Source organism: Lepidochelys kempii, chromosome 3 (genome assembly GCF_965140285.1).
Source record: "Lepidochelys kempii isolate rLepKem1 chromosome 3, rLepKem1.hap1, whole genome shotgun sequence".
Classification (NCBI taxonomy): Eukaryota; Metazoa; Chordata; order Testudines; family Cheloniidae; genus Lepidochelys; species Lepidochelys kempii.
The window spans coordinates 41,742,767-41,768,444 of NC_136382.1; the positions used below are offsets into that span (position 1 = coordinate 41,742,767).

At 43.1% G+C, this 25,678-nt stretch overlaps 1 protein-coding gene across 9 annotated transcripts in view; it reads left to right on the top strand.

Annotated features, from left to right (window-relative positions):
- ARHGEF10 (Rho guanine nucleotide exchange factor 10) overlaps window positions 1–25,678 on the top strand; it is a 182,076-nt gene that overhangs the window by 151,405 nt on the left and 4,993 nt on the right. For 7 of the 9 annotated variants that reach the window (XM_073336206.2, XM_073336205.2, XM_073336211.2 and 4 more), the window contains 2 exons: window positions 4,137–4,311; window positions 18,699–18,821. In XM_073336206.2, the coding sequence (XP_073192307.1) occupies window positions 4,137–4,311; window positions 18,699–18,821 (298 nt within the window). The remainder of the gene's footprint in view (window positions 1–4,136; window positions 4,312–18,698; window positions 18,822–25,678) is intronic. The other 2 variants (XM_073336212.2, XM_073336214.2) reach the window with 1 other exon arrangement.

Here is a 25,678-nt window from a genome sequence, read left to right on the forward strand (position 1 = left end):
GTGTTCTGCAGCTCTGTTGTTGCTATAGAGTTGGAACAAGAGAGTCTGAGGGAAAAAAACCTGGGCTTTGAATAGAAGGCAGAGAGGGAATGCGCTTATGAAAACTCAAGAAGGGGAAAATGTAAAATGCTAAACTGAGAACTTGTGATTGTTTACATAAAGATTGAGGATAGATCCGGTTTTGTCACTCAATAGTTGCCCTGCTTGTTATATGAACTAAATTCTTTAAAGATAAAAATCAACTACTGTATTTCACATGGGCAATGCAGTCGATGTAGATGCCAGCAGCTACTTTCAGTGAAATGATTTATGCGCTGGCAAAAGAATGTCCAGGTTTTCGGTACATTCCTGCTCCTACTCAAAATTAGAAGACCATTTGGTTGAGAAGAATGGCTTTTTGTGCATGGCAATTGATTTTTTTCCCTAAATGTCTCAGATAACTGTACAAACAGAAGCACACACTATGTGGTAGTTTAATGAATTAACTGGTAAATACAGATGAGTTAGAGACTCTGATGTGAATTGTTTGCAGTTGTGCTAATAGAATCATCTTCCTGCTCATGGTCAGAGCAGAACGCTTCAGAAATGGTTCATTTTTAAATTTTATGTCATTAGTTTAATTACCTGCCTGATCCAAAGCCAGAAGTCTAGAAATGAGCTTTGGGCTTTGGATCAGTCCCTAAGAGGATTTAACAACACACATTTGACATTATAATAATTGTGTGTGATACTATAAAGCAAAAACACATTATTTTTGAAGCCATGATTGTCATGAAATTTTTACATGTACTATGGATGTATCAGGAAATTCACTCATAAGAAGGATGAGCAGCTTTCCTAGGGCTCTGCCGGCAATGTGACAAATGAGGGTCTCCAACTCTTGCTCTGTTAGACAAATGATCGATTTATCTTTTTAAATTGTGTATCTTATTGAAGAAAAACTGAGATGAGGTAAGATAGACAGTTTAAAGAATGGGAAAATGTATAATACCATGCGTCATTAAGTGTCCAGTTTTTCTATGCTACTTGAGTAAAAATGTCACTTTAAAATTGTAGATATAAATGCATACAGCAGAGATGCTCTCCGTGCCTTCTAGAGTGTGGTCACTAGTGAAGGCCAAAAGGTAATACAGTTTGACTCACCAGAATTGAGAATGTGAGCATAACTTAACAGGCAAAGAGACACCTTCTCTATTCATTTACTATAATCTGTGCACTTGAGGAATATTACAGTTCCTTAACAAAAGAAGAGAAAAAAAACCTCCCCCTCAAAACCCACTAAACAGCAATCATGAAAATAGGAATAAGAAGATAAGATAGACTATATTCTCCTCTGTTACACTGATGTGGGTCTGGAGTAATTCTATTGGCATAAGTGGAGTTACAGTTGTCAGGGATGTTGTCAAGTAATGTGACAAGTGACTGAAAGGAAGGATGACCCATTGGTTAGGACATTAGTAGAGGAGTTGGGAGACCCAGTTTCAATTCCCTATTCTCCCACAGACTTCCTGAGTGATGTTGGGCAAGTCACTTAGACTATCTGTGGCTCAGTTTCCCATCTGTAAAATGGGGATAATAAAGCTTCCCTACCTCACAGGGGTGTTAATGAGGATATTTTAAATTGTGAGATGCCCAGCTACTGTGGAGATGGGGCCCATAAAAGTACCTAAGACAGACTGAGAGAAGAATTTGGCCTGATGTGAGTGATCTTTGAGAAAGGTGTGGATTGGATGCTGACGCTAAATTACCAGAATGTAATACGATCTGGTTAAGAACCATAAACAGGGAACGTTTATTTTTAAAAGTGAGAATAAAATTGAGAGTGTGTCTCGGTATTGTGAGACATAGAACAGTTATATACTTGTAAATCCTTGAGGCTGAATCCATGCAGGGGAAGTATTTGTCATTTATGCATTACAATGATTCTTTATCGTATGAACAGCTCTGTACACTCCAGTAAGCAGCCTGCTGGCACAACACATAAAAAACAACAACAATCTGTTACTTCAAAGACGATTCACTTATAATAGTGAAGAGGAAACAAGTTCCAAATGTTATAGCCAAACTTTGCTTTTAATGATTGAAGGGCTTCAATTACACATGAGAGTTCTCTCTCATACCTTAAAGACAGGACACAGATCAGGTCCTGCCTCATAATGGAAACCTTGCTGGAGCTTGGGGAGAGTTCTTGTAATTGGCCAGAGTGGTTACTTAATTCAGGAGTAATCACTATGTGACTCCAGATTAAAGTGGCCATGCACAATTTGAATAGTGATTATATTCTCTAGTAAACAAATTATCTCAGTTAAACTAGCTCTCCTGCATTTTGATCAATTTAAGAGTGACATGGGCTTGCTACGTACTCCTGTGAACCCGCTGGACACAGTGCAGGGCCTTGCCTTCAACAGAAGATGAGAGCACTCACCACTCTGGCAAGAGGCACCCATCATCTTAAAGAACCAGGCTCAGACATTACCAACATTTATAAAGCTCATACCTTAATAAAAAAGAAAGCAATAATATTACATAAGACTTACCTATTAATATATGTAATTGAGCAAGTAATGATGCCTTTAGATCCTTAAATAATCTACCTTTTAAAGATCAATTTATCCCTAATCTCGTCGTCCATTTTACTCAGTAGAAACAGAATTAAATAAAAGACCAGAAAGAAAATCCTTGATATTATTAATAGTATTTTATTTCTTTGGAAAAGAAATAAAAATGGAGTAATTGAGTTCCCCACTGAATCCTCCCAGGGCTAATATTTGTAAATCAAAGGTAATTTTAGCCTCTAGGATTTTAATCCTGTTTCACCTTCTCCTCCATATAGGGTGTCCTCTAAAGCAGGGGAGATTGAGTGAATTTTCCGCATAATGAAATGACTGGCAATGTTAAATTTGACCCTTCTTAATGTGTACTTTTGTTCAGATATTCTTATCTCAGGGAGGTCAGAATTTTCTCAGTGACAACAAAACCTACAGGGACATTTTGTTGTATATTTTTATGATTAGGTGCTAGGTTATGTCATAGCCACCAATCTTACACTAATAGGCTATTCCCTGCTATATATACTTAGGGCCATGAAAGACTGAGGCAATATTTTCAGTACATCATGATGATATTCAAAACTTAAAATTGTTCTTTCAAAAGAAATTTAATTGACTGGTTTGTTCAAAGAAAAGTTTAAAATAGGAGAGATTATTCATAGAGACTGTCTTTTAATTATGTCTTTGAACTGGACCTAGTGCAGGGGGGGCCCTAGTTCATGACTAGGGCTCCTAGGCGCGTTGGTAATACAAATAAAAATAACTATTAATAATTACAACAATAATGGTTGGATCACTATAGTCACCATTTGGCAGATTAGTAATGCCATTGTGTGAAGTATGAAAGAGATTGAGATGAAGGAATTAGCAAGTGTGTGTGTGTGGAGACAGCTGGGCCCTTCAAAATGACGGGGAGTCTTTTCCCATTTACTGGGTAAAATGGTGGGCAGGCACAGAAACCCAGTCCAAAGGGGATTTAAGGCAACTGAAACTCCTAGCAAAAAGCAAAATGCATCCCAGGGAAGTTAAAAATGCACCAGGAGAAGTTACTGTGACTGATTCAGTCTCACTGCAGTGATGTTCTGTTCTGCCTTCCAAGTGAGTGTTTGTCTATACATTCCACCCAAACCCAGGCCATGTTTACACTAGGGAGTCGTACAAAATACCCTACTGGTGGGCGCTGTACTGCAGATTCAACTAACATGATGGCGAAAATAAGTCTCGGGAGCCTTGTCTGTACTTGTGTTCCCATTGGAGCTACGAAACAGAAATGCAGAATTCCTGTTAAGTAACAACGCTTATCAAATTCTAAATTCCCAGGATGTAATCAGATGAGGGGCTATAAAATTTTAGTGGCAAGAGCTTGGGATTCCCTATTTAATATTTATGCAGTTTTTTCCAAAACAAGTGGCAATGAAAACTAGCACCATATATGCAGCAGAGTCAGGACTTGCTCTTAGTGGAGCAATGGGATCAGGCAACCTACACAGAGAATAAAGGCACATTTCCTACTCTGAGAAGTTCATAAGTACAAATGAATGCTCTGTCACTGGTGAATCTGTTCTAGATCCTTTGTCTTCTTTGTAGCGCCATTTTGAAGCTCATCAAGAAGAAGGGATGGTGATCTCGCACATGGCTGTTGCAGGAGTGGGAATCTGGATTGCCTTCACATCTGGATCTACACTCCGCCTGTTCCACACTGAGACACTGAAACACCTCCAGGACATTAACATTGCCACTCCTGTTCACAATATATTGTCAGGTAACTGCATTCTACCCTCACGGTTTTGTTTTGGCTGAGTCACTCCCCTGTTGTTCTTCTACAGTATCTCATAGATGTGCTGGAAATGGCCCACCTGATGATCACTTTAGATAAGCTATTACCAGCAGGACAGTGGGGTGGGAGGAGGTATTTTTTCATATTCTCTGTGTATAAATAAAGCCTGCTGCAGTTTCCACGGCATGCATCCGATGAAGTGAGCTGTAGCTCACGAAAGCTCATGCTCAAATAAATTGGTTAGTCTCTAAGGTGCCACAAGTACTCCTTTTCTTTTTGCGAATACAGACTAACACGGCTGTTACTCTGAAACCTGTCATAGATGTGGGTGTGAACTAGAACCCTAGTTTCATACTTTTAATTGTATCTAGATGTCAGCTGTGCAGCTAGAGTCTATCTCTTTTGACTAGTTGGGTAGTGTGTGTGTCAGATCGTGAGATACTATGAGCGTTAACAGAAAGACAATCTATTAAGAAACTAAAGAGCAGGATTCATATAATTCAGTTCACTGTCTGCTTTTCAGAGCAGGGTATGCAATTAATTCCCTCCATATCTACCATCCCCATTACAAGACATAGAGAAAATAGTAAATAGCAAATAGGAGGCCAGTTGCGGGCTCCAATTTTGTCCTATTTTGTAGCACTGTACAAGAATATATTAACAAGATTTGTTGGGAAGAGCCAATCCAGCTTTTGTAAAGGGAAATCATGCCTCGCCAATCTGTTAGAATTCTTTGAGTGGAACAACAATCATATGGACAAGAGTAGTCCAGTGGATATAGTGTACTTGGACTTTCAGAAAGCCTTTGACAATGTCCCTCACCAAAGGCTCTTAAGCAAAGTAAGCAGTCATAGGATAAGAGGGAAGATCCTCTGATGGATCAGTAACTGGTTTAGACAGGAAACAAAGGGTAGGAATAAAAGGTCAGTTTTCAGAATGGAGAGACGTAAATAGTGGTGTCCCCCAGGGGTCTACTGGGACCAGTCCTGTTCATCATATTCATAAATGATCTGAAGAAAAGGAGTAAGCAGTCAGGTGGCAAAATTTGCAGACGATACAAAACTACTCAAGAAAGTTCAGTCCGAAGCAGACTGCAAAGAGTTACAAAGAGATCTCACAAAACAGTGTGATTGGGCAACAAAATGGCAGATGAAATTCAGTGTTGATAAATGCAAAGTAATGCACACTGGAAAACATAATCCTAAATGTACATAAAAATGATGGGGTCTAAATAAGCCGTTGCCACTCAAGAAAGAAACCGTGGAGTCATTGTGGATAGTTCTCTGAAAACATCTACTCAGTGTGCAGCAGCAGTCAAAATAAAGCTAGCAGAATGTTAGGAACCATTAAGAAAGGGATAGATAATAAGACAGAAAATATCATAATGCCTCTATATAAATCCATAGTACTCCCATACCTTGAATGATGCATGCAGTTCTGGTTACCCCATCTCCAAAAAGATATATTAAAATCCGGGGTGCTGAGAGCTATTGAAACAAAATTGTAAACCCTGTGTGTGATGGAAACCACTTCAAGCCAGGGGATGCTGCTGCATCCCCAGCACCCCTAGCTCCACCTATGATTTGAATTGGAAAAGGTATAGAGAAGGACAACAAAAGTGATTAGCGGTATGGAGTAGCTTCCATATGAGAAGATATTAAAAAGGCTGGGACTTTTCAGCTTGGATAAGAGACACCTAAGAGAGGATATGCAGCAGTGCAAGTACGGTGGTACAGTACGCCGTACCAGCAAGATATTTGTAGCCGGTACTGCGTATCGGAAAGACATAGGAGGAGCCAGCAGCCTCACGCCAGCAGCTCCTCTGGCGTGGCTGTGCCACCCTCTGCCCCCCGACCCCCGCTCTTCCATGGAGCTGCATCTCCTCCGTCTGTACAGCAGCAGCCCCGCTGGAGGACAGGGCTGGGTGGACAGGGCTGGGGGCAGTACAGCCACCAGAGGAGCTGCTGGCATTCTGCTCCTTTCCCCGCTGTGGTTCCCAGCGACTGTCATAGGCAGGATATCAGGCTAGGACTGTTGGTCTTTTCCAATGTCATAGAATCATGGAACTGGAAGGGACCTTTGAAGTCATCTAGTCCACTTCCCTGCACTCATGGCAGTACTAGGTATTATCTAGACCATTCCTGACAGGTGTTTGTCTAACCTGCTCTGAAAAATCTCCAATGATGGAGATTCCACAACCTTCCTAGTGCTTAACCACCTGGACATTTAGGAAGTTTTTCCTAATGTCCAACCTAAACATCTCTTGCTGCAATTTAAGCCCATTGCTTCTTGTCCTATCCTCAGAGGTTAAGAAGACCAATTTTTCTCCCTCCTTCTTGTAACAACCTTTTATGTCCAATGAACAGCTAGGGATTCCCCTTATATAAGGGAATCCCAGGGTGGCATAAAGGCACTGGCTGCCAGGTGCCTGGCACAGGGGCTGTTACAAATTGGCAGGCTAGCACAGCCCCAAGTCTGCTCAAATATATACCAGGAACAGAACCAGCCCTCACTTGCCCCGGAATTTGGGGGACTACAATGGTGAGTGGCTTACAGACAACTTTGACCCACCACACAGGGTTCCTGTGCTGAGCTTGACACCTAAGAGTCAGGATTAATTTTCTTGTTAGAACTGAATAGTTGATAGCACAATAAATTATACTGTTACATATGTCACTGTACATTCAATCTTTTCCTACAATAGGATATAAATAATAAAATCAGTGCTGAAATAGTCCACCTGATAAACTCTCAAAATAGAATAGCTTTGACCATATTTCAAAAGGGTACATGTATACACATGCACAAGTAACACACAGGCACCCTAATTTGTGTGTGTCCATTCCACTGTATCTGGGCCTTGAATGACTGAAAGCAAAAATGCATTTTTGCATTCATCTCTTTCCAAATTTGGGCAATTAGTTAGAGATTACTTTTCCTAATACTTCTTGGTTATAACTTGATGGTATCCCCACTGCACACCGTGACATGCAAAAGCAGCACTGCACACAGAACATCTACTCTTTATTTAACAGGTTGCTAGAATTACAGCTAATCCTTAATCATAATTTCATTAAAGGTAGCTATTCTCTTTTCTTACAATGACATCTTGGCATCTAATCCTATTCTGAAAACAATTATTTGTAATAGAAAGATTGTTTTTTTGCTGTAACAATTAAAGTGGCAACCCAGTTTAGTTTTTTTTAAGCACACATATAATTGTTTTACTACAGAAAATAAAAGGTTGAAGGCCTTACTCCAAATGTTCTTTTGTTTATGTAGGTTTCTTTCTACCCTATGGGATTAAGTTAATGTGTTAAACCATGTGCTCACATTCACAGCTACACAGCTACCAACAGTAAAGTTTGTAGATGATAGCAAAATAATAGTTTTAAAGCAGAGATTGCATGAGTTAGGAATAAGAAATGTGACCTCTGTACTGACTATAGAAATGCTTCGAAGGGTCTAGGATTCCTGAAAAGAAAGAGGGGAACTGGTTTTGGTAGCAGAGTTGGCAATTTAACAGGGAAAAACTAGTTTAGGAGAGGGCACTGGTAAATAAACTGGGAAAAATAAAATAATTACTAGAATATACTAGTGAAAATTACTGGGAAATATCTAGCAGTTTGATAATAGTTTTTCAGTATATATAATAGTTAAATAATATTGAAAACTGAAATATTAGTCATGATATGTGAAAGTTCCTTGAGAAAATACTGAACTAAAATGTATAGACATTCCGATGTTCAGTATTATATGACATATATTAATATTACGCCTCCTGCAGTTTTACTTTTTATTTGTACAACCCTAAATTAATCTCCAAATCTCCAACCTTATGTAACCACAATTTGAATATGTAACTACAATGAAGTGTAATGTGGTATGCACTAATGAAAGTTTTTAAAATAGAAAATACCTTGAACTGGAATTGGTAGTTTTTCCCATGGCAGTAAAAACCATTATTTTATCTGATAAAAAACACCTCTGGTATGCATGCTATCCCTTTTTGGAAAGTAAGCAGGAGGAGGTTTTGACACAAGCAGTTGATCAACACTTGGAAGAGACAAGGGGAGTCTTTTGCTGGGAACGTGGAAGGAAGCAAAGGGGAGAGACTTTCACTTAGGAAAGACAGTGGGAGCCTCGGGAGTACCAGGAAAGGGAAAAGCAATGGGAAGGAGGGAAACAATTAGAATAGGGTTGCCAACTTCTAATCGCACAAAACTGAACACTCTAGTCCTGCCCCTACCCTGAGGCCCCGCCCCCTCCCTGCCACTTCCTGAGGTCCCGCCCCTGCTCACTACATTCCCCCTCCCTCGGGGGCTCACTCTCCCCCACCCTCACTCACTTTTACTGGGCTGGGGCAGGGGGTTGGGATATGGGGGGGAAGGGCTCTAATGAGGGTGCGGGCTCCAGGGTGGGGCCAGAAATGAGGGGTTCAGGGAACAGGAGGGGGCTCCAGGCTGGGGAGTTGCAGTACGGGAGGGAGTGAGGGCTCCAGCTGGGGTGCAGGCTCTGGGGTGGGGCCAGGGATGAGGGGTTTGAGGTGTAGGAGGGGGCTCCAGGCTGGGGGTCGGGGCCAAGGGATTCGGAGTGTGGGAGGGGATTGAAGGTTGAGGCAGGGATTTGGGTTGCAGGAGGGGGTATGGGCTCTGGGGTGGAGGGGTGAGTTCTGGGGTGGGGCCAGGGATGAGGGGTTAGGAGTGCAGGAGGGAGCTCCAGGTTTGCGGGGGGCTCAGGGCTGGGGTAGGGGGTTAGAGCTTGGGGTTGGGACGCAGGCTTACCTTGGCAGCTCCCGGTCAGCAGTGCAGAGGGGCTAAGGCAGGCTCCCTGTCTGTCCTGGCACTGCGCTGTGCCCAGAAAGCGGCCAGCAGGTCTGGCTCCTAGACATGGGGGCCAGGAGGCTCCGTGCCCTGCTTTCGCCCGCAGGCACCACCACCCAAACTCCCACTGGCCGCGGTTCCCAACCAATGGGATTGCGGAGCCGGTGCTCAGGGAGGGGACAGTGTGCGGACCCCCGTGCTCCCCCCACCACCTAGAGCCTGACCTGCTGGTCTCTTTTTGACCGGGAGTTTCGGTCGAAAACAGGACACCTGGCAACCCTAACTTAGAAAGGATTGCTCAGGAGAGGTTGGACATGACCTGGCCGTGAGGAGGAGGGAGGAAATGGCAGAGTTGGCTATGATGGAAGGGGAAACTTCTATCGGGAGATTGACATTTCCTCAATTATTCACAGTTCATTAAGTGTTTGGAAACAATTATTGGCCAAAGCAGAATAATAGAATTTAGCCTGAAATCTGGCTACATGCCTCTCTGCAGTGGAATTTAGGCTCATGCCTGTTATTCATTTATTTCCAGTCTGTCTCCTTGTCAAAGTTCTCCGAGTCCAAAGTGTTTCAATGGTATTAAAATATAGGGTTTCATTTTTCTTTCCAATTCTCCCTATTTGTACGTAAGGATGATATTCAGATCACTTGCACCCATGTGCCCCCAAGTGCAGCTTAGCCCAGCACTGGGGAAGGGGGTAGGGGGAGCCAGTGTCCTGCTTTGATTTGAACAATGATCAGGTTTTTGGCATTGAATGTATTTTTTTCCCTTAAACAGAATAGTGTATAAAATTTTAGATTTTAAAAATAAATCCCTTTCTTATCGACTTACTGTCTCACCCTACCTACTATATATTGCATTAGCTTCAAAATAAAGCTCCACTGTAAATGGTGTCATTAATATCTCTTCATTTTTACAGTGCTCTATTAAGAGTCTATTCTAAATTGTATGTAACTCCCACGCTAAAGGCTGGTTACTGAATTTTCTTCTTGCTCTGTGTTTAAATGGGCCATTCCATTTAATTTGTCCTATTTGTGCAAAAGGATGAGGATCAGTATAAACAGAAGATTAACACTAAGTTAATATTTCCTACAGTGGTGCAAAGAAAGTGTTGAATTCCTTGTTGAAAATGTTTGTTCTCTAATGGAAAAAAAAGTCATCTTGAAAATATTTAGTTTAAGCTGTCATTGCCATGGTAATAAAATAGGCTGATGTAATTGATGTAATTGACCAACATTTTCCTGTAAAAGAGTTTTGGCTATTTTTAATATCCTCTGGTGTAATTCTCAAAACTTTAGGTTTTTTTTTTTCTTTCAAAAACCTCTCCTGTGAGCCAAAGGGTTTTTTAAGAGTGGAAATTGTGCAGTAAAAATGCTACAATCGCATCCATTTGAAACATGAAATGCATTCCAGTTATTCAGTAGCAGTTCTTGGATCTTTGAGCATGATCCCACAACATTGTAACCAAAAAGGGTAAAAGAGAGGGAAGTAGGTGGTTTGCATTATAAATTTGCTCAGAGCCTTTTACAATTAAAAACAAAAACAGCCAAAGACCACGTCAGACTGTGTGTAATATACTAGGAGCTCAAAAGGAGTGGAGTGAAATGACTGCATATTTAGAAGTCTTTTATTGTAACGTGTTGTGCTGAGAAATGCTTAGGGGTGTGTGGGCATTTGATTCATGCTGTCCATCCAGGGCTCGGATGTGTGCTGCGATGGAATGTTTGTATTTTAAATGGGACAACCCAGTTAATTGTATGCAGTTTGACAGAGACTCATTAACATGCAAAAAGAAGAGTGAGTAAAAGCTCATGGTTTATTGAACTCGGGGATGAGAAGAACAGGGGGAAGAAGTTAGTCTAAAAATCCGCGTAATGTGCCTATGAAAGAGAATGTTTGCTACAGGAAGAATAGACCCAATGTCATGACAAGTCTTTCAAGAATCTGGACTGCTTGGATCAGATTCTCAGAGCACGAAGGGGCCGTAAAACCAGCTTAACTGGCTCCCTGGGGATTTGCTGTGATTCTGCTCTTCTTTACCTCAGTAGATCCATTGTGGCTAATGGAATTACATTTACTGTAGAACCAGTATGAGTGAGAGGAAAATTATAAACCTTTTGTCTGTCTCCTACTGCTCCAGGAGGGAAAGGTCACTGAATTATATGGCTCTGCTGAAGTAACACAACACAAAGTAATTTAGCATTAGGTTATCACCATTTTATTGCCATCTGAACACAGCTTTGAATGTCATGGTCTGCCTTCCCTGTCACAAAGAATGTTCCTGTTCTACCTTGGGAAAGGTAACATTGCAACCTACTACAGAGTGCAGGGTAAGACAAGAGTGAGATGTGGAGGAAATGGCAGAAGAAAGGATTGTCTTCCTAATAACTGCAAGCTGGCAGAGTTGAATAATAAAAAAGCAGACATAGCCCATAACAAACATGAACCAATAATAGTGTTGTGCTTTCCTCCATCTGATACAGTGTCAGGGAGGTATCTGATAGCTTCTGGTTGGGGAGGTGGTGCCAGGGGAGAGGAGATCTGTAGTGGAAGGCAGTTACTCCCATGATCTTGGGAGCTCCTGAATACTGCCATTTATGGACTGGATGTTGGTTGTATTCTGGCCCTTTAGACTACTTATGTGTCTCAAAAGGAACAGGAATCAGCTAGCTGAAAGTTTCTCTGGTGCAGGAGAGTTCTCAGTTGGTGTCAAACGAGCACCCACACACTTCAGCTCCAGAGGGGAAGTGGCTCGAGCATGCTCCAATCTATCTATGTTCTCTGGGTGTACTGTTGTTTAAACATGTAGTCAGCTGACATAAATTAGAGCAGCTCCTAGATTACTCTGATTTATCCAGGGGCTCAGTGCAACACAGCCTCGCCCTGGGAATCAGGGAACTATAAATGACATCCTGATAGATCCCTTTCTCTGCTGCAGGGCCTATGTTTTTAATGCAATGGAACGTATGGGAGTGGATTAGGTTGCAGGAGATGAAACAGGTGAGGGATCTAATGGGGGTCCTGGTGTGGGGAAAAGATGAAGCTGGGAGAACTGTCAGTTTCTAGAATACTGGAAAGTTTAAAAATAGCAATTGTTTTATTGCAAGATACCAGCAAACACAAGGGATTAGAACCCAGGCTCTTCAGCTCAGAACACCCCACTACCACTATAGCCAAAGGAGGAACCCCTTTAGCTGGCAACAGAAGAGGTCTAGTAGCCTTTGTAGAAAAGACACTAGGGGTGACATGAATATACACCTCTTGCCAATATGTTATATAAGTTTCCTTTGAGGGCAAACTTGTGCCCAGTATATTTGGTCCACAGTTCAAATAGGCAACTTTGCAACACCCCCTGTCACAATTCATCTAGTCTTCTTAAGGCATGTATACTATGCTTCCTTGTTCACAAGATGTTTTTAAAGTATTGCTAATTAATAGTCATACTATACACATGCCACATTTTTATTAATGAGCTTGTGTTTTTACTCATGGTCACACATTTTATTTTTCAGTAAAGAACACTGATATTTAAATATCCTCAAACCAAACAGTTTCCCAGGTGTTTTTAAAATTTATAATATGGTCTGTCCTTTGAGAGAGATTCTGCTGACCCTGAACTATCTGATTTCTTTGTGCTTATGGATGATGACAGGTTATCTATTTAACAAAGGGGTGGTTTCCGTTCTTTATCCTCTAACATTCCGAGTGTGTTTCCTGGAAACTGATGAGAAGGAGAGACAAAGAAAAAAACATTTTCTCATTTCCTCTCTATAGAAAATAAAGTACACTCATTTGTAGTTAATAAACTCTCACCGCTGTTAAAGGTTGTTTTTTTTTATCAAGTTGCCATCCTAAAAACGAGTAAAAGGAGGGAGAGACATGAGGGTAGTCTGATACAATAAGCAGCACTGTAGGCTTTTAGCCAGTTTAATTTGCAGGTTGGGCCAGCTCCTGCAGCAGAATCTGTGCAGGGGCATCCTTACATAGAACTGACTGCAGAGGGCTCTGTGAAGGGGCAAAAGTTTCACTTACACATATCCAGTTGCAGGACTGGGGTCAAAAGCTGATACTTGAGGAAGATAGATGGAGGCTTGAACCCAGAAAAAACAGAATAAATGAGCCTGCTCAATTAAGCATGTCCATAAGTCTTCGCAGGATCAGAGTCTTATTAAGTTTACTAGTTTAACAATACCATTAAGTATTAATGCAATTTCATCTGAAAGATTTAATTTAAAACAGGAATAATAATATTTAGCTTTTATATTTATTACCTTCTCTCGAAAACTGTAATGGTGAATATCTTCTTATTGTAGATGTTTTTAGATAGAACACATTAAATTAATCAGGGGCCATTGCTTGTTTGCATTTGTTTCCCCCTGGGATAAAATAAATAAACTTTAAAAATCACAAATTTGCACACCATAGCAAGATTGCAAACCTTATTTTGCAAACAACAAGTAAAACCTTTTTATGAGTGGTTTTATTTAGCATCATGTGTTACTATAAGTTATGTCAAAAATACGTATTCACATGCAGATGTTTCCTGCTTTCCCAAGATTTCAAAGCAAGCACTTTTCCTTTTGACCTCACTTTTAGTGGTTCATGCATAAGATTGTGTTCTATATATAGGACTCTAGGTTGCCTGCAAATCACATACTGTTTTCACATATGGAAATAATAATGTTACTTCACAGGTGCAAATTACCAGTTGGAATTCGCTTCAAGGCTAAAGTGTGAAGACAGGCATTGAAATTTTTTCCCAGTGTTGAACACCCTAAAAGGCATTGCAGACATTACATACCCAAAGATGTTATATATTTAGGAACATTAGCTTGTTTGCATTATGGATGAGTTAAGCCAAGAAGAAAGTCAAGGAAAGTGTGGGCCCCTTACTGAATGAGAGAGGCAACCTAGTGACAGAGGATATGGAAAAAGCTAATGTACTCAATGCTTTTTTTGCCTCTGTCTTCACGAACAAGGTCAGCTCCCAGACTGCTGCACTGGGCAGCACAGCATGGGGAGGAGGTGACCAGCCCTCTGGGGAGAAAGAAGTGGTTCGGGGCTATTTAGAAAAGCTGGACGAGCACAAATCCATGGGGCCGGATGCGCTGCCTCCGAGAGTGCTAAAGGAGTTGGCGGATGTGATTGCAGAGCCATTGGCCATTATCTTTGAAAACTTATGGCAATCAGGGGAAGTCCCGGACGACTGGAAAAAGGCTAATGTAGTGCCCATCTTTAAAAAAGGGAAGAAGGAGGATCCTGGGAACTACAGGCCAGTCAGCCTCACCTCAGTCCCTGGAAAAATCATGGAGCAGGTCCTCAAGGAATCAATTCTGAAGCACTTAGATGAGAAGAAAGTGATCAGGAACAGTCAGCATGGATTCACCAAGGGCAAGTCATGCCTGACTAATCTAATTGCCTTCTATGACGAGATAACTGGCTCTGTAGATGAGGGGAAAGCAGTGGACGTGTTGTTCCTTGACTTTAGCAGAGCTTTTGACACGGTCTCCTAAAGTATTCTTGCCAACAAGTTAAAGAAGTATGGGCTGGATGAATGGACTATAAGGTGGATAGAAAGTTGGGTAGATTGTCGGGCTCAACGGGTAGTGATCAATGGCTCCATGTCTAGTTGGCAGCCGGTATCAAGCGGAGTGTCCCAAGGGTCGGTCCTGGGGCTGGTTTTGTTCAATATCTTCATTAATGATCTGGAGGATGGTGTGGATTGCACCCTCAGCAAGTTTGCAGATGGCACTAAACTGGGAGGAGAGGTAGATACGCTGGAGGGTAGAGATAGGATACAGAGGGCCCTAGACAAATTTAGAGGATTGGGCCAAAAGAAATCTGATGACGTTCAACAAGGACAAGTGCAGAGTCCTGCACTTAGGACGGAAGAATCCCATGCACAGACTGGGGACCGAATGGCTTGGCAGCAGTTCTGCAGAAAAGGACCTAGGGGTTACAGTGGACGAGAAGCTGGATATGAGTCAACAGTGTGCCCTTGTTGCCAAGAAGGCCAATGGCATTTTGGGATGTATAAGTAGGGGCATTGCCAGCAGATTGAGGGACGTGATCGTTTCCCTCTATTCGACATTGGTGAGGCCTCATCTGGAGTACTGTGTCCAGTTTGGGGCCCCACACAACAAGAAGGATGTGGAAAAATTGGAAAGAGTCCAGCGGAGGGCAACAAAACTGATTAGGGGACTGGAACACATGACTTATGAGGAGAGGCTGAGGGAACTGGGATTGTTTAGTCTGCGGAAGAGAAGAATGAGGGGGGATTTGATAGCTGCTTTCAACTACCTGAAAGGGGGTTCCAAAGAGGATGGATGTAGACTGTTCTCTGTGCTAGCAGATGACAGAACGAGGAGTAATGGTCTCAAGTTGCAGTGGGGGAGGTTTAGGTTGGATATTAGGAAAAAAATTTTCACTAGGAGGGTGGTGAAACACTGGAATGCATTACCTAGGGAGGTGGTGGAATCTCCTTCCTTAGACGTTTTTAAGATCAGGCTTGACAAAGCCGTGGCTGAGATGATTTAGTTGGGGATTGGTCCTGCTTTGAGCAGGGACTCCTGAGGTCCCTTCCAACCCTGATAGTCTATGATTCTAAGCCACAAAATTCAGATTCTGCTCTTGAAAATCCCCAAATTCAGAGGTGTTTGGAACAAAGGATTTGGTTCATTTTGGTCTACTCTAAAGATATTTGCCAAATTTGGACATCTGGAATCAGTTGTGTATTTTGAGATGTTCTCAAGTTCAGAGATAACTAGAAATGATTTTGGGTTGTGTCCATCCCAAGCTAAGCCTGATGAAATTGTGCAATTCTGAAAATCATAATTAGTATATAGAAATAATATCTGCATAATATCTGAGTATCAAAGGCAAGCTGATAGTAGAAGATGTTGTGTTTGGTTTGGTGGGTACCATGTATAATACTTACTGTTCTTTGCTTCGTAGGTTCTTTGTTTCAACAAGGAAATGTGTTTGTGTTTTTATTTGCCTTCACTTTCACAAACAGATCAAGGCTGTAGGCTCTGGCATCATTCTGGGTTATGATGAGTTTTCCTCTGATAGATGTCTTCTATTCTCAATTTTCATCCAGCTGCCATCACTTTAATGCCACCTACCCTCTGACTGTAAAGGTAGAATTTTCAGTCTCCTTCAAGGCTGTCCCTCTGATCAGCCATGAAGGGAACACGCTTACATACTCCCCTTTGGAAACCTAGCACATCTCCTCCTTAATATTTCAGCTAAAAATATTAAGCTTTCACAAGACACATAATAATTTACTTGTAGACATACAACTTTAATTGTATGCTAAGATGACTTCTTATTGTTTGCTATACCAGAGGGGGAGAAAGAGAGAAACTAATATTATGGATTTTTTCATTATGCCTGATTTATATTTGTAAGTAGATTTGACTAGCTCTGCTAAATGTTGCTTTGTAAGACCATATTGTTTTTCTTACATGCTTTTTGATGACTGTTTTGTCTCTTTCATCCTTACACATTCTAACATGCCATTTTCTCTCCAGTGCTTTTGCTCTCCAGTGCTCACCAGGCTTTCAATTAATTTATCAGAATCTTCTGTCTCCTGTTTATTGTTCTCAAACTTTTTTTTCGAAGACCACTTGCAAATTGCTGAGGGTCTCGGTGGACCACTTAATGATCTTTCCAAATGTTATTTGTACTGTTAGCTAACTATTGTAAAGCACTTTGGATAAAAGCGCTATATAAAAAACCCCTTAATAATAATTAAAGTTTTTTTGGTTCTACAAATAAAAGCACACAACTCGTATTGTAATATCAGTGGTCTTACCTTTCTAATGCAATGGATGTGCCCTCTCTCCCCCGCCACAGCAGCCCCCGAGCTGGGGCTGGGAAGAAGGGGGTTCTCTCCCCGGCCCAGCAGCCACAGAGCTGAGGCTGGGAAGGAGGGCCATCTCTCCCTGGCAGCTGCAGCCCTGGAGCTGGGGAAAGTCGCCTCTTTCTCTGACCGCCACAGCCCTGCACGTTCCAAATTGCCCCACCCCCTCTTCTCACCCCACTGCCCCCTCCCATCTACCCCCTATTCCCACCCCCCCAAGGCCACCACCTCACCTTACATGTGCATCTTCTCTAGGGTCCAGGCACCTAATTAGTGGAGCCATACCTGCCTGGCTTCACTAATTAGGTGGGTGGCCCTTCATTCTCTTGTGTGCGGCTGCCCAGGTGTGCATCTGAGAGGGAACTATCCATGGACCACCTGAATGGAGCTCGCGGACCACTGGTTTGAAAACTGCTGGTTTAATGAATAAATCTGAAGCCATTTTGCTCTGGCATACATTCTTACTCCAGATAGCTGAAAAATCCATACTATTACTTTACAAAAGAGATACAAGTTATAGGGACCACCAAGGAAGGGAACACTGAAGAAATGACACCATAGAGGAAAGTTTTTACGTTGTCAAATGTAAAATAATGTAATGCCATCCTGATATTCTAATTATTATCTTCTATCCTTTTCTATATGTAACCTAGCTTTTTATTTCTTTTTAATTTTTTTTAGCATGACTCCACAACTGTCCACAATGAAGATCTGGTCTTTCTTCCTGAGTGGTTACAGTTAACGTGGAACCTAGCAATGTGTATGAATAGTTCACATTATTCCTTTCCATGTGCGCTATTTTACATTTGTCAATGCTGAATTTCATCAGCATCATGCTGTCCATTCACCTAATGTTGTTAGGTCTCTTTGGAGTTCTTCACAATCTTCTCAAGTAATGGCCATACTAAAAAATGTCCTGTCCTCTTCAGATTTTGCCATCGCACTCTTCACCACTATTCCGGAACCTCACTGAATATATAAATCAATACTGAACCTAATATGGAGTTTTGGGGGACCCAGGCCAACACTTTAGTCCAACTCTTTGTTTCTGTCTCTTAGCCAGTTTCTAATTTAGAACATAACTTCACCTCTTGTCACTGAACTACTTCGTTTCCATTTATGAGGGAGGTTGTTAAAGACCTTTTGAAAGTCCGTGTGCATTGAATCAATCAGTTGTCCTTTTTCCCCCTCAAAGGCTATGAGGATTTTGAGCAATCCCAAAATGCACCAAGTTGTTACAGAAAAGTAGAAAAATATGCAATTATGCTCAGGAAATATGGACAGTGTTGAGGCTTGAACACAGTGTAACGCTGTAGTCTTGTGTAATTCTATTGTGTATTATGTCGTATTATATATTGTAGTGTGGCTATGAAGAATATGTAGAAGTAACCTGTTTGTAAAAGTAATATATAGCTGATTACTTTCTACTGTAATGCAGGGTTTTATAAGAAAACACAAGTTGAATTATAGCATTTCAGAAGTAATTTCATTTCATGCGGGTTATGTGGCATGCAAGTAAAATTTCAAGGCCTTGCTTCAGCAAAATATTTAAGCTTCTGCTTAAATGTTTTGCTGAATCAGAACCTATAACAATGTAATTATGTGCAGTTTACTGTAGGTTACCTTTACCAAATCAAAGGTTATATCTGTTAAATAATGGAGCTCTCCCTGAATTTCACAGGACAGCAACGTGTTTCTGTGACCAGTCTGCTGGTGTGCCATGGGTTATTATTAGTTGGAACAAATCTGGGTATTATAGTAGCACTCCCAGTGCCTCGTTTGCAAGGAATTCCAAAAGTAACGGGTGAGTAAAATTTTTCATATATTTTTGTATGATGGTATGCTGAAGACTGGCTTTTCAGTACATGATTTAGTCAATAAATCAAGTAAATATGTAAAATTTTAGGTATTGTATAGACATGGTTTGAGCTTTTTTATGAGGATTTGTTGATCCTACTTAATTTTATAGTATATCTGTAACATATTTCTATTGTCCTCTGTTATTTTTGCTTTATTAAATCAGCATCCATGACTACAACTGTTGTTGTTCATTTGAGGCAGAGTAGGATGGAGGTTAGCTCTTCAAGCCATGTATTGTATGGAAATCATAGTTAAAGTCATGCAAAAAAACCTTTAACTCTTAACCTCCCATTTCCACTTTGGTTACTTTCTCTGAACTATATATTCTTAAATTTATTTTTGGATTGAGACTTTTTCTATGGGCATTAAGAGGTCCAAAGCTCCAAGCATATTAAATTTGGAGAAGATATACTTTTATAGTTTGCAGGTTGAGTATCGGGAATGTGAATCTCAGAGCACTGATTTTTATAATTGCTTCACTTCATATGTGTGTCTCTAATAGCAATAGTGATAGTTCCTCGTTACACCTTTGCACTTACTATATAAGCGATTCTTTGGGGAAATGCGCTTTACAATCTGGTTGACCCTGGCAGCTCCGGTCAGCACCACTGACCAGGCCGTTAAAAGTCTGGTCGGCAGCACAGCGGGCTAAGGCAGGCTCCCTGCCTGCCCTGGCTTTGCTCAGCGCCCAGAAGCAGCCAGCATTTCCTTGCAGCCCCTAGGTGCAGAGGCGATCAGGGAAGCTCCGCACGATGCCCCTGCCCCAAGCGCCAGCTCCGCAGCTTCCCATTGGCCGGGAACTGCAGCCAACAAGAGCTGCAGGGACGGCGCCTGCGGGCGCGGGCAGCGCACACCGCACAGAGCCACCTGACCACGCCTCCACCTAGGGGCCAGATCTGGACATGCCGGCCACTTCTGGAAGCAGCGCGGAGCCGGGGCAGGCAGGGAACCTGCCTTAGCCCCACTGCACTGCCGACCAGGAGCCACCTGAGATAAGCGCCGCCCGGCCGGAGATCGCGCCCCAAAACCCTCCCACACCCCAACCCCCTGCCCCAATCCAGAGCCCCCTCCTGCACCCTGAACACCTCACCCAAGAACCCAGCTGGAGTCCTCACCCTCTCCTGCACTCCAACCCCCTGCCCAGCCCAGTGAAAATGAGTGTGGGTGGGGGAGAGCGAGCAACTGAGGGGCTAGAATGAGTGGGTGGGGCCTCAGAGAAGGGGCGGGGCAGGAGCGGGGCAAGGGTGTTCAGTTTTTGTGCAATTAGAGAGGTGGCAACTCTAGCTTTACAGAGTATGATTTCTAAAGCGCACCAACATGGTGTGCATTAATTAGTCCACGTGCTGCTGCACATTCAGTGTTCCATATTGCGCTTTAACGTAGTGCTGTTTGAAATGGTACTGTGTTAAAGCACACTTGGGAGCCTTTACTGCGCGTCAGTAGCAGGGGTGCTGGAACAATTTGTATAGTGGGGCTGCTGAGAGCCATTGAACCAAACTGGAAACCTCGTATATAATGGAAACCACTTCAAGCCAGGGGTGCAGCAGCACCCCCAGCACTCCTAGTTCCAGCATGTATGCTCAGTAAGGTCTACATCAGGGGTTTTCAAACTTCTGTACTGGTGACCCCTTTCACATAGCAAGCCTCTGAGTGTGACCCCTCTTATCAATTAAAAACACTTTTTAATATATTTAACACCATTATAAATGCTGGAGGCAAAGCAGAGTTTGGGGTGGAGGTTAACAGCTCGTGACCCCCCCATGTAATAACTGCGCAACCGCCTGAGAGGTCCTGACCCCCAGTTTGAGAACCCCTGGTCTACATGGACCAATTAATGCCCAACGCATTAGCGTGCTCTAGAAATCACGCCCCTGTGGAATGTATTACCTCACTGTGTGGTAATACGTTCCTAAGCCCTAAGTGATAGAATTTCAGGATCACAGCCTGACGATATGTCTAGACATGGGAGATAATGCAAAGCTTTTTGATGCATGTCTGGTAACTCGCAGTATGCAAGTCGTACCAATAGCATGCACATGGGACACCTGTTCTGATTTCAGCTTGCATCAGGTGAACACATGGCGATGGTTTGCAGTGAACTGAGGGAGTAGAGTTCTCAGGGGTATCCCATGGTCCTTTGCTTCATGGCTGAGAAATGTGCATCATGGGATTGTTTTTGCTGTGAATTGTCAGATACATAGTGGAAGCCAGGCAGGTTCAATTTTTTTTAAAAGCCCATGTTTCCACTGTCTCTGCCCCATGCTTCCTTTGTGGGCATGCTAGTGCCTTTTTCCAATTGCTTTCTGCCAGCATGGACCCAGAGATGCATTATGCTGGCAAATGCAAATGCATGGAGGCTATTTGGGCTGTATTACAGCATTAAAAGCCAGCTGCATTCGGCATTGGACTTTTTCCGCTGCACCACCGAGCAGATGGTGCAGGTCCATGAGGATATTTAATACCAGCATTGGCAGCTCCCCCAGCTGCAGGAGAACACAGTGAAGCTGTTGCAGCAGGATGAGGGCACTGACACTGAGCAATTGGAGCTAGGGAACCAGTTCCTGCATCAGCTACATAGACTGCAGCACCATTTCTGGGCCCAGCAAATCAGCGTGGATTGGTGGGAGAGGATCATTCTGCAGACCTGGGATGACCAGCAGAGGTGAGAGAACTTCAGAATGGGGAAAGCTACCTTTTTTGAGAGCTGTGATGAACTGATGCCAGAGCTAGAGTGACAGCATACCATATGCGCTGCCTCACACCCATAGAGGAGCTGGTTGCCTTTGCTATCTGAAAGTTGGCCATCCCATAACATTACCAGTTTGTAACCAATCAGTTTGGCATGGGGAGATCAACTGTTGGGGCCATTTTCATGCAGCTCTGCTATGTTGTTGATATGATGCTGTCCAACTGGGTCACAAAGCTGGATAATGCTCAGGAGATTATTGATGGGTTTGTAGGCATGGGAGTCCCAAACTGTATTGGGGCCGTTAATGGAACCTATGCTGAACATTGGACCCCTACCAGGGTGCAGAATTTATAACAGAAGGGGTATTTTTCTCTGCTGCTCCAAGGGCTGGTTGACTGCCATGGCAGGTGTACAGACATAAATGAAGGGTGGTCTGAAAGGGTCCATGATGTGAGGATCTTTCGGAACTCCGTTCTCTTTACATTAACGGAGAAAGGACTATTTGCCCCCGGGAACACTGTGGACATTAATGGTGTGGAGATTGGTCAGGTTATTCTGGGGGATCCAGTTTACCCTCTGATGCCTTGGCCAAGGAAGCCACACACAGGCCACTTGGACAGAAAGAGAGAACATTTCAGCTCCCACCTGAGTAGTTGCAGAATGGTGGTCGAGCATGCATTTGGCTGTTTGAAAGGCAGATGGTGCTTCTTATGGAATTGTTTGGAAGCATCAGATAAAGTCCCAACTGTTATAGCTGGGTGCTGTGTTCTCCCCAGTATTTGAGAGACCGAGCGGGAAAGCCTTAGCGATGAGCAGGAGACTGAGGTGCAGAGACTTGCCCGGGGGTTTGAGCAGCCAGTAAAGCATCCCATCGAGAATGTTAACCTCTGGGGTCAGGGATGCCTATTGTTTGTGTTTTGAGTCTTGTGCTTGTACATGTGTAGGTGGACGTCCGGCTGCTAATCCATGGAGGCGGGGTTGGGATAGTCTGTGAGCGGTGTAATAGTGTTTATGGGTGGTGGAAGCGGGGCATTGCCCATATACCTTTGTAAAACTGTATGAATTATTTTAGCTTTATTTAGCTACTTGTATGTGTTACATGCAGTGATGAGTCATAATGGACCAAAATCAATTTCAAATGGTTTTTATTATGAAACAACAGTAACAAAGCCAAAAATCAAGTTTTCATTGAACTAGTGGATAAATAACCATACATTTAATCTGAAAATACATTTACCAAAATAATCTATTGACTCACCAAAAAAAGAAACCCTTTAAATAAAACATTAGTGTGAACCAAACTGAAAATGCAACAGTGCAAAGAGTTTAGAAATAACAAGGCTGAAGGTGGGGGTCTTAAAGTTACAGGTGCATATAGGACCCCTCTGCTTCTTCATGTACATGGAGGTACTGCGGTACATGGCTCAAAATTGTCAAGTGCATTGGAGGGCTCAAAAGTGCTGGGCTCCCAGAACCCAGTGTTCTCGGTAAGCAGATGTTGTGCCTGAAAGAGGAATGGTCTCTAGTACATGCACTGTGTGGGTACAGAGGAGAGGAGTTGCTTCTAGTTTCTGTAGCCAGTATTGTCCAGAGACTGAAGGATGCAGCCGGGTCCTGGTTTATAGAACTGCAGGACCTGCTGACCTAGCAGGAGCATGTTTTGTAGGAGAAGCCTCTGGCTCAGGATAGCGTCCATGAGTTGTCTCTGCATCTCCCTGCCTTTTTCCATGCTGTCCCTGGTCATGGCAATGCCGTCCTTGTCTCCAGCCACACTTCTCTTGGCCACTGCCATACCCTGCTGGGAGAGCTCCATTTCTTTCGCCCTTGGGGTCATCACATACTGTCTCCACCTCTCAGCCAGTTTGTTTTTTCTCTAAGAGTCTGCCATAAGTTCTCCAAACATTTCCTCCCAAGTCTGCCTGTTTCACCCCCTCAGGTTGGCCAGCCTCTCAGCAGTAGATGGAGGCCCTGTCCCTGACAGTCTGGCTGTTGCAAGCACTGTGGCTGTGGGCATATGAACAAAAACCAGTCGCTTATTGTTCCTATTCCAGACAAGCCATGATCGTATTTTTTTAGTATGCATATGTGACTTCACCTCCCTGAGACTCTCCCAGTCTTGGGGGATCCTCAGAGATGGTTAGTGGTCTGTCTTAGAGTGACCAGATACCCTGATATTAGAGGCTTTGTCTTATACATGCGACTATACCTGCACCTGAAAAAAATAGTCTTAATTTTTCATACTTGCTATGTGGTCGCTCTGTCTGTGTGTGAGGAAGCACTGGAGCAATTGAGATATCTGTCTGCTGTGTGTGCTATTTGCTGCTGTGCCTTAGCAAGTTGGGGTGTAGGATGGGTTGGAATATGCTGCTGTTTTTGTTTTGCAGTTTGTTTGTGTATTTGAGGCACTTCTGTGGTGTCAGAGGGATTGGGCAATAGTGGGACCAAACCAGATAGTGATTCACATTAGACTGTCCTGATTCATAATAATGTCACATTGGGGCGGGTGCCACAAAGGCAGAGAATGATCTTATTCAAAAAGGAAAAAGGCAAACCAGTGAGAGATACTCTGTGAAGTTATTCACCAGGATGATCCCCTCAGGAGTGCTGCAGGACTGGAAGGGGCTTGTGAGCTATAAGGGGGTGTGCAAGCTGTTCCCTATAATGTGCAAACCAAAATTGAGGAATTCCTTGCTCTTAAGTTCTGCTTTATATCCCCTGCAGAGAAAAATAGATAAATTCCTGCAATGATTGTCAGCTAGAATGTGTGTTACAGGACATTTAAACGTCAGCAGGAAACAGTACTGTTTGTACCTTTACCAGTCATGCAGTATCCATGTCTACCTCATATAAACTATGAACACTAACCAAACTTCTTTTCCTGTAACCACTGTCTCAATAAACTGTTGCTTTTTTCACAAATGAATGTTGTTATTTGAATGTGCCACAGGAGAGGAGTGGGCTAGAGGTGGATTCTGCAGCATGCTACCGGTGCCATTTTGGGGTGGAGATCAGGATGCGGGGTGGGGGGTGTGCCAGGCAGGACAGAGGAGGGAAGGGGAAAGGAAAATAGGCAGATGGGCAAGTGCCCTCTGTGCCATGGCCCTGAAAATGGTCGATAGTTGTGGCTTTAGCATGAGACAGACTGATTATAAAATGGTGGCTGCTTCACCCAGGCAGACATGTGTGTGGGGGGCAAACGGGCAGCATGGACTGATGGAAAGAGGGTGGGACGTGGGGTCTGGATATCTGGAAGGGCTCGTAACTCACATCTGCTACAACGGCTGCAGCGATGGGTCATCCCAAACAGAAGGTAGAATGATAGTATAGCATAATAAATAAATAAATAATAAATTGTAAACCCTGGGTTTCTGGCTAGGACTCAAACTCGGCATATGCCGGGCAGTAGTCAGAGTACACTGCAGCAGGGCATGACTGCGGCTGGTGTTCCAGCTGATCTGCATCAGGGTCCTGGGTTTCAAAGAGGATCCTGGTTCTCAGGGGACAGCTCCTTTCCAGCATCTTCCCACTCAACCTTTACTGGACCTTGCTGGTCATCCTCGAGATGGGGGAGATTGCGGCCAGTGGGCTCCACATGGTGTCTTGAAAGGGTTGTGCTATACTTATGTAGGATCCTATCCAGTTTATCATAAAATGGACAGGTCACATGGCTCCTGTCAGATTGCCTCCTTCTGTCCCTCATTTCAATTTACTTACTCCTGAATGGCTTGCTCTTTATCCAGCATGGGTCAGCATCTCAGGCATGACACCTTGTGGACATCTGCTTGGCAATGTCCACAGAAAGGTCTTTATCCTTCTGGCTGGCCACAAAAGTGGCATACACTGAGGCTTCTCCCCAGATAGTGATGAGATCCAGGGTCTCAGCACATCTCCAAGCAGCTGTGCAAGGCATGTTGTTGGGCTTCTGGAGTGCAATCGCAGTTGTATGGCAGAATATTGAAACACTCAATAACGGGGGGGCGGAATGGACATGCAAATTGGCAAATTCTGGCTCTGTGTCAGCTTTTAAAGAAGGGGTGGGGGGTGACCTGGGAACTTGACACCAGAGCGTGGGAAGGCACACAGGTGAACAGATAGATCAGTAATTGTCGACC